The 15,918-nt window shown below is 38.2% G+C and overlaps 1 protein-coding gene across 3 annotated transcripts in view; it reads left to right on the forward strand.

Moving 5' to 3' along the window:
- Positions 1-15,299, forward strand: part of RAP1A (RAP1A, member of RAS oncogene family) — a 74,474-nt gene extending 59,175 nt beyond the window's left edge. For all 3 annotated transcript variants that reach the window (XM_087866169.1, XM_045801506.1, XM_087866170.1), the window contains exons 4-8: positions 1,230-1,286; positions 3,650-3,790; positions 5,567-5,710; positions 10,936-11,051; positions 14,611-15,299. In XM_087866169.1, the coding sequence (XP_087722295.1) occupies positions 1,230-1,286; positions 3,650-3,790; positions 5,567-5,710; positions 10,936-11,022 (429 nt within the window). In that variant the 3' untranslated portion in view covers positions 11,023-11,051; positions 14,611-15,299. The remainder of the gene's footprint in view (positions 1-1,229; positions 1,287-3,649; positions 3,791-5,566; positions 5,711-10,935; positions 11,052-14,610) is intronic.
- The last annotated feature ends 619 nt before the right edge of the window (positions 15,300-15,918 follow it).

Here is a 15,918-nt window from a genome sequence, read left to right on the forward strand (position 1 = left end):
TTTATTTCCCAAGTATGTTAAGGGGGGAGGCAGAGAATTAAACCTACCTTTCAACAAATAGGAAAGGGTTACTTTGTTAGATGTTGTAGAATTTACCTGTAATAGTGTTGTAAGTTTTATTAAATTATGTAAGCTCCTCCAGCCATACTGGCAGAGCAGTTTCGTTATCTGCAAATTGGAAATAAAATTGTGTTCTAGGTGCATTGAGAAACTACAGACATAGTTGACTATTCATTGAGTGTGCCTACTTACTGATTGTGCAGATTACATCAGTAGTCCTGTAAGTGGTGCGACAGTGAGTTTCTAGCACCGCCAGTGGTGCTTCTCAGCAATCCCTGATCTGACACAGAAGCATTTAAAATAGGCCTTATGTTGTTATGTTTATTTTTAGAAGACAGTGTTGCGGTACTAAAATTGCCCCCAAATAAGTTGCTGGCTAAAGCTGTAACTACAAACAGATCCGTACCTAGAATGTTGACGATTTGACACTTTTCTTAATCACTGCTTTATTAAAAATTTTCTACACCGTTGATAGTCGATACTTTCTTTAGGCCACCCTTCGCTTAACTTTATAAAGCACTGGGGAAATACAATTCGGTATATAAAATTTCACCTTATGCACATAGCGTTTCCGAAGACGTATCTTGTTCTTAAAGTCTTAAGGACTGTATGAGTTCAGTGTTATTCATTTTAGCACTTCTGCATTCCCTTTATCTCTTAAAATTTTTCTGTGTGTTACATTTGGGGCACATTTTAATAAAACTTGAACAACTTGAACGTGTAAGTTGGCAGAAGTTTCTTTAAAGTCTTGTCTGCATGTTGAGCTATTTCATACTTTGGTGCTTTGTTTTCTTTGACGATAATATAAATATACATATTTTTATACATTTTTATTTCTGTTAGAACTATACCTGTTTGTTGAAGTTTTTCTTAAATTGGAGGATATGACCATTGCCTTCTCATAATAGCAAAAATCATTACTCAGTTTCCAGTGGTCAGAAAATATCTAAACTCAGCATTAATAGTCGTGGCTTTGGTCATGTTAACAGAACGTGCTTGAGACCTCCTGTTCTTTATGACAGTAGCAAGTCAAGTCTCAGCCAATATAGCAAACTCCTAGAGAAAAGGCTTTATAGTTGTTAGGTACTTGGAGTGAAGAGGTGGCAGGAAAACAGACTGACATTTTGATTTTGATATTACTCTTTCATTTTTCCTCCCTTCCCCAACAGCAAGTTGAAGTAGATTGCCAACAGTGTATGCTCGAAATCCTGGACACAGCAGGAACAGTAAGGATGTTTTCTCTTTTTCTAATAGATTTTAGTTAGTGAACAGGTTTTGTTATCTGAATAATTCCTCTGAATAAAAGTAATTATTCTGATTAAGAACAAATTATCTAAATGTAGGGCTTCTTAAATTTTCTTCTGTGCTTCCAACCATCTGTGTTAGACTTCATGCCCACATACCACTCTTACATCATATGTCGAGTTAACCTACAGAATGTGTATGTTGGGTATCTTCCTTACCTATATTGAGGTAAGGATTACCCTATTACTGCTTTTTTTTAAAAAAGGTATTTTAAATCCAGAATTTTAGTTAAAATAGGTATTTCTCTGGGTTTATATAAGACTTTGTCTCTTGGCACCATAGTCATTAATTTTTATAAAAATTGTTTTTGCCTTTTATTATTATTTTAACATCTCAAGGGGCTGTTGACAGATACATGTTTTCTGACAGAAATCTTTAGGATTATTTTGGGCCTGATTTTTCTCATCTTTAAATGCTAGTGTATGATGATATTAATATATCATAGGGTGCTTGTAATGATCAAATGAGATAATGATTATAAATTACTTGGCACAATGCCTGTTATATAGTATGAGCTCCAAGTATTTGCTTTTATTTTCATTGCCTACATTTGTTGTCTCCTTTACAATTTTGTTACTAATTGCTGATGATTTCCTGTATACTGCCATAAATGCACACATTAAGTAATTTTTCTTTTTTTCTCCATATACGTAGACTTTACCTGTTAGGCAGTTCTCAGCTTTAGAATGGATGGTATTCTTAAATGTTATAAGTTGTTTAAAATTTAGCACAAATTTTCCACATAATTTTATAAATGATGAGAAAGTTTTATGTCATTAAGAAAAGCATATAAGTAGACTGGAGTAATTATATTGCTAATGGTACTATATTTTTCCATTCTTTTGTGAGAAAATAAATCTTGATTCCAGTAGGAAGTTTGGGATCATTAGAACTACATCTTTCTTATATATGCTGACTCAAAATATCTCCCCCTTTTGCCATTCCAACCCCCCATATTTCCTTAGCTTCTGAATCGGCAGTCATTCTCTGTTCCCAGATAACCCAACAGTTAAAGAGCAGTTTTCTACTTTCTCCTTTCATCACCTCCCCAGGTGTGAAGGAGCTCTTTGTTCTTCCTCTTGTCCAAATTAAGGAAGTTCTTCCCTGTCGTAGAGATCTTTCCTTTGTGCTCTTAAACATCTTGTCATTCTCCCATCCTAGTGCTCAGCATACTGTGTCTTGCCTGTTTAGTTGTCTGTGTCCCCAGTGCCTTGCATAAGCTTGGAAAGTAGTTGATGCTCATTAATTGTGTTCCAGATCACTCCTTACTCCTTGAAGATTTTTGCTCACTCTCTTCATCACTGCTTCAGTCCGAATTCTTGGTGATTTTAGTATTCAAAAAGAATCTATACGGATATTATAGATGATCCATTTCCTCGGCCTACCAGTTTATTGACCTCCGTACTGCTTCAGCCATTCCCGCCCACGGCCTTACCTAGACTATATGATCACAATAACTGTGATACCACCTTCACTTCATTTTCGAGCATGCTACGCTCCACCTCTTGTTTTTCCATCTCGCTTCCTTTTATACTTTCAACTTCACTGGAACCTGTAGTCCATTAACCACCACCTTTGATTGTCCTCATATGCTAACCCCCTCTTCACATAGCTTCAAGTCCATGGCCTGTCATTCATGATCAGCCCTCTGCACGTATCCTCAACTCCCTTGGACTTTTCAGCAGCCTCCAACTCAGTTGATCACTGTCCTCTGTAAAAATTGTATTCATTTGGCTTCCAGGAACCAACAATTGCTTGGTTTTCTCCCTCTCTCATTGGTTACTCCTAAGTCTCCTTCCTGATTTGTCTTCATCTCCCAGCCCCTTAATGTTGGAGGGCCTCGGGCTTCAGTACTTGGACCTCTCTTTTCTCCCAACCCCTTAATGTTGGAGGGCCTCGGGATTCAGTACTTGGACTTCTCTTTTCTAACAGCACTTTCTTGGAGGTCGTCTTTAGTAGCATCAAAATAATTTAATTAGGATCTGTATGTACAAAGGAATTATATGCGGTTTTCTAAACCACACGGAAAGCGTGGTACGGCCTGACAAGGTGGTTAAGATCTTCCTTCTCATTCCTTAGTTCATTGTCATTGCTTCTAGTTGTATAAGTAGGGAACAAGAACACCTACCTCAGAGTTTCTAGAAAGTGTGTAATAGGTCTTATGTTTCCTGTCATGATAGCGTGTAAGAAAAAATTCAGTAGCTTACTTGTGATTATTCGGATTTAAATTGTTCCAGGGTACATTCAAGAAATCATACTTACAATTGTACATTTTTTATTATAGGAGCAATTTACAGCAATGAGGGATTTGTATATGAAGAATGGCCAAGGGTTTGCACTAGTATATTCTATTACAGCTCAGTCCACGTTTAATGACTTACAGGACCTGAGGGAACAGATTTTACGGGTTAAGGACACAGAAGATGTAAGTATTTTTCTATTTGTTTTAAAGATTTTATTTATTTATTTGAGAGAGAGAAAGAGACAGAGCACAAGCAGAGGGGGAGAGGGAGAGGGAAATGCAGACTCTGCGCTGAGCAGGGAGCCTGACATGACCTGAGCCAAAGGCAGATGCTCAACCAACTGAGCCACCCAGGCGCCCCTGTTTTTCTCACTACAAGACATCCTGCTGTCTCTCTGTGGCCAAATAAAAAGTGTCTGTTTTTCTACTAAGAGGATTTGGAGGGTATCTACGACATACCTAAAGGTGTCTCTGTGATCAAAAAAAATGTTACAACTTTCTAAATTTCCCTACAAATCATATGCTAAGACGGAGGCACTTATGATAAAGTGCTCATTGTGCTGTGTGCTAATAAGTGCAGTAGGGAAGGAAGAGGAGTCCGAGTACCTGGGAGAAGTGGGACTCTAGTTGAGCTTTGAAAGGTGGCAGTTATGTCAGAAACAGTGTTTGAAGAGCACTAGTAAGAACCATAATGGTATTTTCCATTTCTAAAATTCTCTTGGTGTAGTTGTACTTATAGTTTTTTTTCCTTTGAATTATTTTGAAGATTTTGATTAACTGGGTTTTATATTTTTTCATTTCATTTTTGTTGCAGAATTCTTGTTTTATTTGATGAATAACGTCATTGCTGTTCTGCCTTTTTGTAAAGATGAAATGTATATTTTACATGTTTACCTCAGTTTTGAACTACAGAGAGTTCCTTTTCAGCTGTATAAATTGGGATATAAAATTTCATTTGTACCTTTCTTTCTGTTTTTGCGTGTTCTCTCTCATTATTAATGGGAACATACGCACCTGCTCAGGACCTTAACTTTGGGCAATAATGTAGGCGGAAGGGATTTCTGCCATATGACTCATGATCACCCGTAACCTAATGAATAGTTCTCTGCCTTCCCATGAGTAATTTATCTAGGAGACTTCTGTTTTCATAGGCAATTATATGCAAATCACTGACCTCTGGTAATGTTAATCTCTTTATCTCGTGTCATAACTAAAAAAGATGGACTTGCAGATGTCTAGTATGTTTCATCAAACATGTGATAATTGCCTATTTTAGGTACAAGATCCACCACCTCCCTTAAATCCTTTCTTATGTGTGTGTCCATCTCCTCACAAATGACTTTGTTCTGTGGACACCTTTTATCTAAGGGTGTGATACAGTCTGTTAGCAACTTGTTTTATTGCAAGTAGGGGCAGCATTTCTGGTATGGGGAGAAAGGGAAGGCATAGCTGCTTTGTGGCTCTATTTTTATTGTTATTCCTTCTTAACATCTCACCTAAATTGGTCTTCAGACCTAACGTCAGATATAGAAGTAGAACCTGTTACTGTGTCGGTCTTGCCAACTACTGTTGGAATCTGTTGGACCTGTGAGACGAAGCACTTAAACCACAGTTGGGCCCAGTGAATACATTCTTCTCTGCGTTGCGGGAGGTTTCTTTTCCTTCAGATTTTTGTACTCGGAATTCAGCTATTAATAGTAGTCTACATGAGAATTATGCCATTATATCCTTAAAATAATTTAGCAAATGAGTGTAGTAGGATCTCTGCCATATTTTTTCTGTCTCTTGCCCCTCCATTCACCTTCTTTCCCCCAGTGTGCATACATATAATTTTTTTTAACACTTGGTGAAGCTTACAGTCCTAATATATTTCAGTTGGTGACAGGTAGTTGCTTACTTAAAAGAGGCTAAGGGACAAGTATGCTAGTGCTCATATGGTTTGTTTTTTCCTTCCCACAGGTTCCAATGATTTTGGTTGGCAATAAATGTGACCTGGAAGATGAGCGAGTAGTTGGCAAAGAACAGGGTCAGAATTTAGCAAGACAGTGGTGTAACTGTGCCTTTTTAGAATCTTCTGCGAAGTCAAAGATCAACGTTAATGAGGTAACCTACAGCTGGAGGCAGCACAAACAAGTGCCTTTTTAGTTACCTTTCTTTTAAGTTAATAGCCAAAACCAGATTTTTTGAAGAAAAGTTTTGTTCTTCTAAGTGGTCATGATTCTATCCATGTATAGAGAACACTAAGTAATTCCTAGAAACCATATTCTCTCACTTGTGTAAAACCACTTTGATGGCTGTGATGAGGACACTTAATATTTACCTTACTGGCAGAGAGAAAGTTGAAATTAAACAATGTATTTCAAGTCCTGCTAAGCTCCTGAGTGATATGCCAGAAGGTGGTGTATGCAAAGTGTCCTATCACCCTTGCACTGTAACAGTTACCTAGACACGTGTGTAAAGAGGTTGTAAAGTCAAGTAGGAAAAGACAAAAATCAAAGTTGTTATTGAGCTTATGAACTTATACAGAAAGATATTACCTCATGGATATCACAGAATTTGGTGTTTTGAGTCATGCTCTCCTTCGGTTTCTGACTCAAAGAGAGGAATCTGTGAGCATGGACATGGAGCTAGAATTCACCCACTCTTTGAGACCTGATGTGGCAGGTGCCCAAGGCTTTTTTTGTCTGTGACTTAAGCCTTCCACCATCCTGAGAACGTAGCTGTGACAGGACTGCTTAATAAGCATGCTCACTGCCTGGGTGTCAATCCGATACCCTCCTGGGTCCCTGAAAGATCCGTGCAGTTCCACCTGCTGCCACCAACCGACCAAAACCTCCAGAAGTTCTCTTTGCTTTTGTTAGTTTTAACATAAGCTTTTTAAAAGACCAACCAACCAACCAGAGTAGGCTTCTTTCCTTTCCCCTCAGGCAAAAGTCTTCACGTGCCAGTTGGCTTGTCATTTGTGGCATCACAGGTAATCAGCCAGTTCAGCTCACTTATCACATCGGTGAGAGTTACGAGTGCCTTAGGTTATCAGCATCTTTTGTTTTTGTTTGCTGTTCCTCTCTGGCCTTTGGGTCTGGAGGTCAGTTTTCCTTGACTTAATATTACGGTTGTAGGCTGTTGTTTAACTAAGTTACTTTAAACATCTGACAGGCAAAAAAAATTAAGCTTGGTACAAATCCTCTGTTTTCAAATAACCAAGAACGTTACAGCTTGCTTTTTTAGGTAAAACCAACTTTTATAAGTACGTAAAAAAATTCATAAATATCATCATCCAGCAAATATTTATTGCGTGCCTATGTCTCTGGCAGTGTGTTAGGCACTGGGGTAAGAGTGATCCAGACAGACACTATTTCCTGCCCTAGAGAAGTTTACATCCTGGTGGGGAACAAGTCCTGCTGAGATCTTCAGTAGTCATTTCTTTTTCACTGCCAAGTAAATGCAAGGAAGTATGATGTGCTTTTAGCTTCACCTTTCTCTCTTGTGGAATTACAGTTTTATAGATGTTATTTTGAAAAAAATAAAATTTTTAAGTTTTTTTTTTTAAAGATTTTATCGAGAGAGAGAAAGAGAGAATGTACAAGGCGGAGGGGGGTGCAGCGGGAGAGGGAGAAGCAGACTCCTCTCTGAGCAGGGAGCCTGATACAGGGCTCCATCCCAGAACCCCGGGATCATGACCTGAGCTGAAGGCAGACGCTCAACCAACTGAATCACCCAGGCACCCCTAAAATTTGTAGTTTTAGTATAGTCTTTTCTCAAGAAAGAAAAGAAAGAGAAAACAGAGATAAAAGCATTGAGCAGGGGCGCCTGGGTGGCACAGCGGTTAAGCGTCTGCCTTTGGCTCTGGGCGTGATCCTGGCGTTATGGGATCAAGCCCCACATCAGGCTCCTCCAGTATGAGCCTGCTTCTTCCTCTCCCACTGCTTGTGTTCCCTCTCTCGCTGGCTGTCTCTATCTCTGTCAAATAAATAAAATCTTAAAAAAAAAAAAAAAAGCATTGAGCAGGGGGTTCGTGCATCCTCGCACACTCGCTGTCTCATAAATAAATAAATCTTGGGGAAAACATTAGGATTGATGCGTGAGCTTGGCCAGGGAAACAGTAGTGCAGGGTCACCACCTGCAGGATGATTGGCCTTAGATATCTGGTTCCTTGCTGTCCCTGTCCTCACCCTCACTGGTACCTGCCCACCAGGTTCACAGTACTTGGCTCTGCTGGGGCTGGGGTGGGCCAGGGTCCAGTGAGCACTGTGGACTAGAGGTGTTCCTTCGTTTTAAAGCATTACATGTTTGTGGGAATTCACCTGCTACTTGCTAAGCCTCCTGGATTGTAGTCTCCAGTGCCCCAGAGCTTCATTTTCACAGCAGTCTTGTTAAACCTTGGTGTGAGGATTTATTAAAAATGGAGAACAGTAAAACAGAATGGAATACATTAGCTATTTAAGGATCTTCAGTCTTTTGAGGGATATACAAACTTTATGCTAGAGTATAATATTTGAGTTTCTTTTAATGTTTCTCTTTATAGCCTAATATTCCAGCTACAGAGTTCCTTTGATAGTTAATAGTTCCTCAGCCAGCTAATGCTTTGTAAATATACATGTGATTTCTGTTGGACTCAAATTTCAAATCACACAGGGGCATAGTGCTTGGCTAAGTAGCCCTCTAACTCCCTGATACCTGTATCAGAATATATATATTTAAACTCTTCTCCACACCATTTTTACTATGTTCTGAAAGTGGGACATAGCAATACTAGAATCACATCAGTCTTAATCAAGAATTAATTGTTCTTTGCTGAGGCTCGAATAATAATTGGAATCAAGACATCCCAGTTGGGTAATGGCAAAGGGATTGAGAAACCATTCTGTGTTCCCTTTAGATTTTTCTGTAGTTCAGAGAGATGAGGAAGAACCTAGGCTGAGGCCTCTGAGCGTATCTAACCAAATACTTAGTACAGTTTGAACTTCCCTTCATCCCTGGACCAGCTGCTGCGGTGAGGTGGGCAGCGTTTGCCAAAGACGTCATTGAGGATGTCAGTACAGAGTCAGTTAGTGTAGTACCACAGACCCAAAACCGGATGGCATGAAGAAACGTGTGGTTTTGATTCTTTGACTATTTTAGTTCGTCCTTTTAATTTTTCATCTTATAGCTTATGCATTAAGGCTAGGGAACAAATAAGAACTTGTTCGTGGCTTATGCATATTAAGTTCTTAGAGGGTTTCAGAGTTGTGAAACAGACTGCTGTTTTGTTCATAAATCCGGTGTTTTCAACTTTCTTAGAAATAAGATTAATAGAGAAGTTAAATGGTTTGAAGAAGATGGCAGTGGGGAGGATGGAGCAGAAAGAAGAGAATATAAATGAATCACTTAAAGCTTTGGGATAAATCACTCAATAGTGGCTTTTTTTTTCCTTTTAATAATTTAACCTTGTAATCTTAGGACCATTTTAAAAAATAAATAGAAGTTGTTTTATCTGAGCACCCTATTAAAGAAACGATTTTAAAAATATTTTACTTTTAAAACTTACTGAAAATATGTAAGAACAATAAGAATTTGTTTACTCTTCATCCAGATTCACCAGTTAACATTTTGTCAGTGTTCACGTATCATACTCCTTTACTCCTAAATATATTACTGTATGTACCCTTAGATCAAAGACATTTTCTTACACAACCACAATTATTACAATCAAGAAAATTGTTACTTACACAGTCCCTGTTCAGTGCATATTCAGATTTTGTTGTTTGCCCCTGTAATGCCCCTAAAAGCTAGGACCTTTTGATACACTTCTACAAAGTGCTATTTATTACAGATGAGTAATAGTAAAGAGATTCTGTGATATTTGCTTCTCAGGTCATTAATAAGTATTTGCATTTCATAGCAAAGAACCAAATTCAGCTGATCTGTTGTTTAATTGTTCTAATACTTGGCCATACTTAGCACTATGAAACATATAAACATATCAGAATTAAAATAATCTGCCTCTGTGAAGTAAGTACTATTGTATTTTTATCTTTGATGCCTTGCGTTTTTCATCCAAAATGAGTACAGAAGATGTATTAACAGAGATTGTCACTTCAAATTGAGGTCACACGCTTTTTCTCTTTCTCACTTTAGCCAAAATTAATATCACCAAAAGCAGCAAACAAAAGTCATGTGCTTTTACATGTGGTCTCTTGAGAGGAACACGGTATCTCTTTTGTCCTATTCCAGCCAAAAATATATAACATGAATCTAATCATGAGGAAACATCAGACAAACCCAAACTGAGGGGAATTCTGTGAAGTTACTAGCCATCCGTTTTCAGAAATGACAGTGCCTTTCATGAAAGACAAAGACTGAAGAACCGTTCCAGATTTTAAAAGATTAAAGTGACAGAAAATTAAATGCAGTATGTGATCCTAGATGGATCCTGTGGGGGGATGGGGGGCAGGAATTCTATATAGGACATTACTGGGGTAACTAATAAAATTGGGATCTGCGCTGTAGATGAAACAGAGTAACATCGGTGCTCGAACGTACTCAACGTGTAAGTGCAACACGGTTACGGAGGAACATCCTTGTTCCTAGGAGACATACATTCAGCCGTTAAGGGACCTCTTGTGTGCAGACTACTCGCAGATGCTTTAGAAAATAAGAGTGTATTTAGACAGAAATGATAAAGTACACGTGGCAAAATGTTACTAATTGGTGAATCTGGGTAAAGAATATACACAAGTCCTTGGTATTCTTGCAACTTCTCTGTAAGTTTGAAGTTTTTTAACATATTTTCATTTAAAGATTGAGAAAGCAAGCGTGCACGAGAGCGAGGAGAGGGCCAGAGGGAGAGGGAGACAAGTAGACTCCCCGCTGAGCAGGGACCCAGTCATGGGGCTCTCTCCCAGGACCCTGAGATCATGACCTGAGCTGAAATCAAGGGTTGGACACTTAACCAACTGAGTCACTCAGGCGCCCCAAGTTGGAAGTTTTTAAAAAATAAAATGTGAAGATTCAAGTTGAGCATTAACAATTCCCTTAATGATTATGTTTTGAAGCTTAGAAGATTCCATGAAGAATATAACTTCACTACCTTGTTTTTCACTACTAATTTTTTTTCTTAAGTTGATACCGAATATCTAAGAGCAAGTTTTTTCCCTCATGGTCTCTTGGTAAGTCCTGCTTTACCCTGACTGGGAGCCACCTGGAGCTTCTAAGAAACCTGCAGTTAAAATAAAGCAGCAAAATACAGATGCAAGAGCAGAATAACATTTAACAGAACCAGGATGGTTTTGTGGAGCAAGATCGCAAGTGTTTGTTGAATAAGACTTTTTCTTCTTGTTTTTATTTAGATATTTTATGACCTGGTCAGACAGATAAATAGGAAAACACCAGTGGAAAAGAAGAAGCCTAAAAAGAAATCCTGTCTGCTGCTTTAGACCCACGGTAAGCAGCAGCTCTGAGCCAGGTAAGATACTGAAAGCGTAACAAATGCCTTGCTCATGCTCTTATTTTGGGCTTTCCCCACCCCTAACCACTTCCCATTTCAGTGTTAGGGTATTTCCAGGTTTCGGTATCTTGTAAATGTGATACATATCTTGCAGATGTGATGTGTTCATCTGTTGATAATTTGTCTCTCCCCATGAGATTGTAAGCTGTCTGAGGACAAGGACCATAGATGGTTTTGTTCACCACGGTGTCCCCAGTGCCGGCGACAGAACGGGTATTCTAAAAATAGTGGTTGAATAGGTAGAATTCCTTCCAGGGTCACCCCTGAATTCCTGCCAAATTAAAGTCAAACGTGGTTCATCTGAAACAAAATGCTTCAGTGCACATTTGATGTGTTATTTCAAAGCGAACACAGCTCTGTGTATCAATAAGAGTCATTCCTCCCCCAGGGTAACCCCTGCCCTGATTTCTAACACCATCATTAGTCTTGGTGTCTCTTTGAGCTTAACATTAACAAAAACAGGTATTCTGTCTGGCTACTTCTACTCAAAAATAGGTTTTCAAGAATTATCCTAACAAGGATACTACTGCAGTAGCATATGGCCGTAGTTCAGTTTTATTGCTTGACTGTACAAGCAGTATATTTATGTATTTTGCTACTGATGGACATTCGGATCCTTTTCAAGAACTAATATGGATAATTCTGTGCATGCTTGCATCAGTCTGTATGCATATATGCATCATACCATTTGGTATGTACCCTAGGAACGAAGTGGCCAGACTATACACTATATACACAGATAGCTTTAGTAGATACTGCTAAAAAGTCTTTTAAGGTAATTGTACCAGTTTACACACCTACTAGCAGTTTATGAGTTCCACGTCCTCCCCAGAGTTGGTATTATCAGTCTTTTTAACTCAAGCCATTTCTTTTTTTTTTTTTAAGGGATTTGACACTGGAACTTCCAATCCTTTTTTTTTTTTTTTTTTTTTAAGATTTTATTTATTTATTCGACAGAGATAGAGACAGCCAGCGAGAGAGGGAACACAAACAGGGGGAGTGGGAGAGGAAGAAGCAGGCTCATAGCGGAAGAGCCTGATGTGGGGTTCGATCCCATAACGCCGGGATCACGCCCTGAGCCGAAGGCAGACGCTTAACCGTCGTGCCACCCAGGCGCCCCAACTCAAGCCATTTCTGCTGGGTTTCTGGTGCTATGTTTTGGTAGTCATTTCCTCTCGGGTCTAGGTTGACTTCTTTGAAATGTTTTGTCTGTAGGCTTCTAGGTGGTAGTTGACTTTAAGTACCACTTAAGTTTTCATTAAAGTGAACCCATTGGAGAGAAATTAGTGGTAGCATTGAAGCTGCCTGTCAAGTGAGAAACCAGGCCCTGCGGGACCATTTGTTTCTTTTTCTCTAATTATGTATATGAGATCCCCTGAACAGTTTCCACTTATCTTCACAAACGCTACAAACTGTACCATCGTAGAATACTTTGATGAAGTGATTTTATGAGGTAATTTGATGCTGGTTACGTGCATATGACTGATCTGGGTCCGGTTAGAGGAAAGTCTACTGTTCCCACTTGAGAGTTGGTTACACCAAGTCTTGTTAAGTCTCTTGGGTCCATCAAGCCGATTACCTCTTTCAGAGCACCAAATTAACTAAAGTGTGCTTCCTTAGAGACGGATGAATCTCTCTCCTCAGGGAAACAACCAAGTAATTGTACCCCCCTTTAATTTAATGTGATTTAATTTAATTTAATTTTCTTGGTTATTCCCCCCCCCCCTTTTTAAGTGAAGGTCAAGGAAAATGGGCAGAAAGGAGGAAAGAGCATGGGGTTGCCTCTGGTTGGATTTAAGGAAGACAGCTTCTGGTCAAATGTTTGCTTTAGGCTTTTAATGAAATCTTGATTCAACAACTATAAATCATTAGCTCCCTGGAGGTGATTATTTTAAAATTTGCTGGTGTGTTTGTTTAGGTCAGGGTGCAAAGGTAAGGAAAATAGGACTCTAATTCCCGTTCTGAACTATATCATTTAACTCTCTTAGTTAAGTCAACTATAGTTGATTGTCTCGTTGATGCCATTACCTTAGCTGACCCTAGTTTAATTTCCAATTCTCTAGAAAATGTTTTAGCTTATGTTTAAAGGAAGAGGTGCCATCTCCTGGCCTGTGATGAAAATTCATTCATATACACCCTGCAGTGTATTGTGTTTTACAGAGGAGAGAGATCTTGGCCTACCTCTAGAAATAAGACTTTCATCCTGGTTGTATAAATTCTTAGGCTCTGATATGTAATTCAGCCTAACAGTATATTTAATAAGTCACCTGAGATCTCTGTGGATGTTTGAAATACCAAATAACGGGTCATATAGCAGTCAGAATACTTGGCAAAGCAAAGCAATCACAGAGTGATTATAGACTGGAAGTGCCATGTTGATCCCACTTGAAAAGTACTGAGATAAGGGGTAAATTTAAATAGCTACATATGTTTTTAGTAAGAGTACATGAACCTTGAAGGCGGTGTATCTGACCCTACCCTTTAAGCAAGATTGTATTGAAACATGTTAGTCTCTTTCTAGTATGTCCCACTTCTAAAGACTGGAAGAGAAATTCATCTTCAGGAAATTCTTCCTTTAACCTCATTCTTTTCTGCTGAGCAATACAACTAATGTGGAGTCTTCTGCCCTTGCTTATGGGGGTCACCTCTTTCTGTGTCATTTCTTCTGGTCCTGACCTGTATTAGAAGTAGTAATCCTGGGGCGCCTGGGTGGCACAGCGGTTAAGCGTCTGCCTTCGGCTCAGGGCGTGATCCTGGCGTTATGGGATCGAGCCCCACATCAGGCTCTTCCGGCTAGGAGCCTGCTTCTTCCTCTCCCACTCCCCCTGCTTGTGTTCCCTCTCACTCTGGCTGTCTCTATCTCTGTCGAATGAATAAATAAAATTAAAAAAAAAAAAAGTTCCTTTAAAAAAAATAAAATTAAAATTAAAAAAAAAAAAAGAAGAAGTAGTAATCCTAAGAGCGCCTGCATGCTCATTCGGTTGAGTGTCTGACTCTTGGTTTCAGCTCAGGTCATGATCTCAGGGTCATGAGATCAAGCCCCCCCGACGAGCCCTGCATCAGGCACCGTGCTCAATGCAGAGTCGGCTTAAGAGACTCTGTCTCCCTCCCCACCCCCCCATTCGTGCTCGCTCGCTCTCAAATAAAACCTTTTTTAAAAAGTGGTAATCCTAACATTCTATAGTCCTGAAATGGTTGGATAAAGAAATTTTATGTACAGGTGTCATTTCCTTTTTATAAAAATAAGATGATAATGGGATAGAAATAAAATAGTGTTTTCCTTTTTACAGACAGGACTGTCACATTGTGAAACTATTTTTTAAATATTTTCAAAAGGAGTTTAAAATAGCCCTGTTACTGTAGCTGTTTTAGTATAATTTAGTTGTCTAGTAACAGCTGATATCTGTTTCTTTCTATATGATTGAATATCTGCTTGTTCACTACCATCTGACACCAAGAGATTAACCATATGTGTGTGTGTGTATATATATAAATATATATCTATTCGATGTTCTAGATTACAGGAATGAAGAACTGTTGCCTAATTGGGAAGTGCCAGCATTCCAGACTTCAAAAATTAAATCTGAAGAGGCTTCTCCTGTTTTATATATTATGTGAAGAATTTAAATCTTATATTGGTTTGCACAAATTCCCTGGAGAAAAAAAAATTGCTCTGTGTATATCTCTTGGAAGATAAGACAATAGTATTTCTCCTTTGCAATAGCAGTTATAACAGATGTGAAAATAAATATACTTGACTCTAATATGATTATACAAAAGAGCATGGATGCATTTCAAATGTTAGATATTGCTACTATAATCAAATGATTTCATATTGACCTTTTTATCATGATTCCTCCCTGTCAGGCACTAAAAGTTGAACCATTATACTTTATATCTGTAATGATATAGATTATGAAATTTCCCCTCAAACTCATTGCAGCAGATAACTTTTTGAGTCATTGACTTCATTTTATATTTAAAAATTATGAAATATCATTCTGTCATTATATTCTAATTAAAATTGTGCATAATGCTTTGGAAAAAATGGGTCTTTTATAGGAAAAAAAACTGGGATAACTGATTTCTATGGCTTTCAAAGCTAAAATATATAATATACTAAACCAACTCTAATATTGCTTCTTGTGTTTTACTGTCAGATTAAATTACAGCTTTTATGGATGATTAAATTTTAGTACATTTTCATTTGGTTTGTGTGTTTTTGTTATTGTTTATAGATTTAAGACTTTTATTTTATAATAGCCACATTGTTTTAAATGCAACAGTAGCTCCTTTCTGCCTGTACCTACAGAACACTTGGCTTTAAACCCCTAAGTAATTGGTAATTTCTCTAAGAACAGACCTCACACTTTCTGTTCTAGATGTATTTATTCCTACTCTACAGCAAACTACATCGGACTACATAGAATAGTTTTGTATATTCTCTCTTGATCTTAAAGATTGTATCCTATTGAATAAAATATCCCACTGTGTATTATTTTTATATGTAAAAATAAGTTTAATACTGTATCAGAGGTTAACTTTACTATTTCAAATCTTCCACAGCTTGTAACTTCATCAAGGGAATCCTTTTGTCATTGTTAATTTGTTGGGTATAAGCCCACCAATGAAATGTTATGTAAAAATCTTCAAATTTGCTTTATAATAGATGGAAGAATTTGAGAGAAGTGGGAAAAAGCAAAAAAGCATACAAAGAACGTGTCAGTTGCTTTTGCTTCAACTGTATCTGAAGTAGTATCGTAGTCGCAGTATGGAAGAGACCGCCAAGTGAAACTGTTAGCTGGCTACATAGTGGTGCTTTCCT

The sequence above is a fragment of the Ursus americanus genome, chromosome 12, assembly GCF_024610735.1.
Source record: "Ursus americanus isolate L20-20 chromosome 12, mUrsAme1.1.p, whole genome shotgun sequence".
In the NCBI taxonomy this organism is placed as follows: Eukaryota; Metazoa; Chordata; class Mammalia; order Carnivora; family Ursidae; genus Ursus; species Ursus americanus.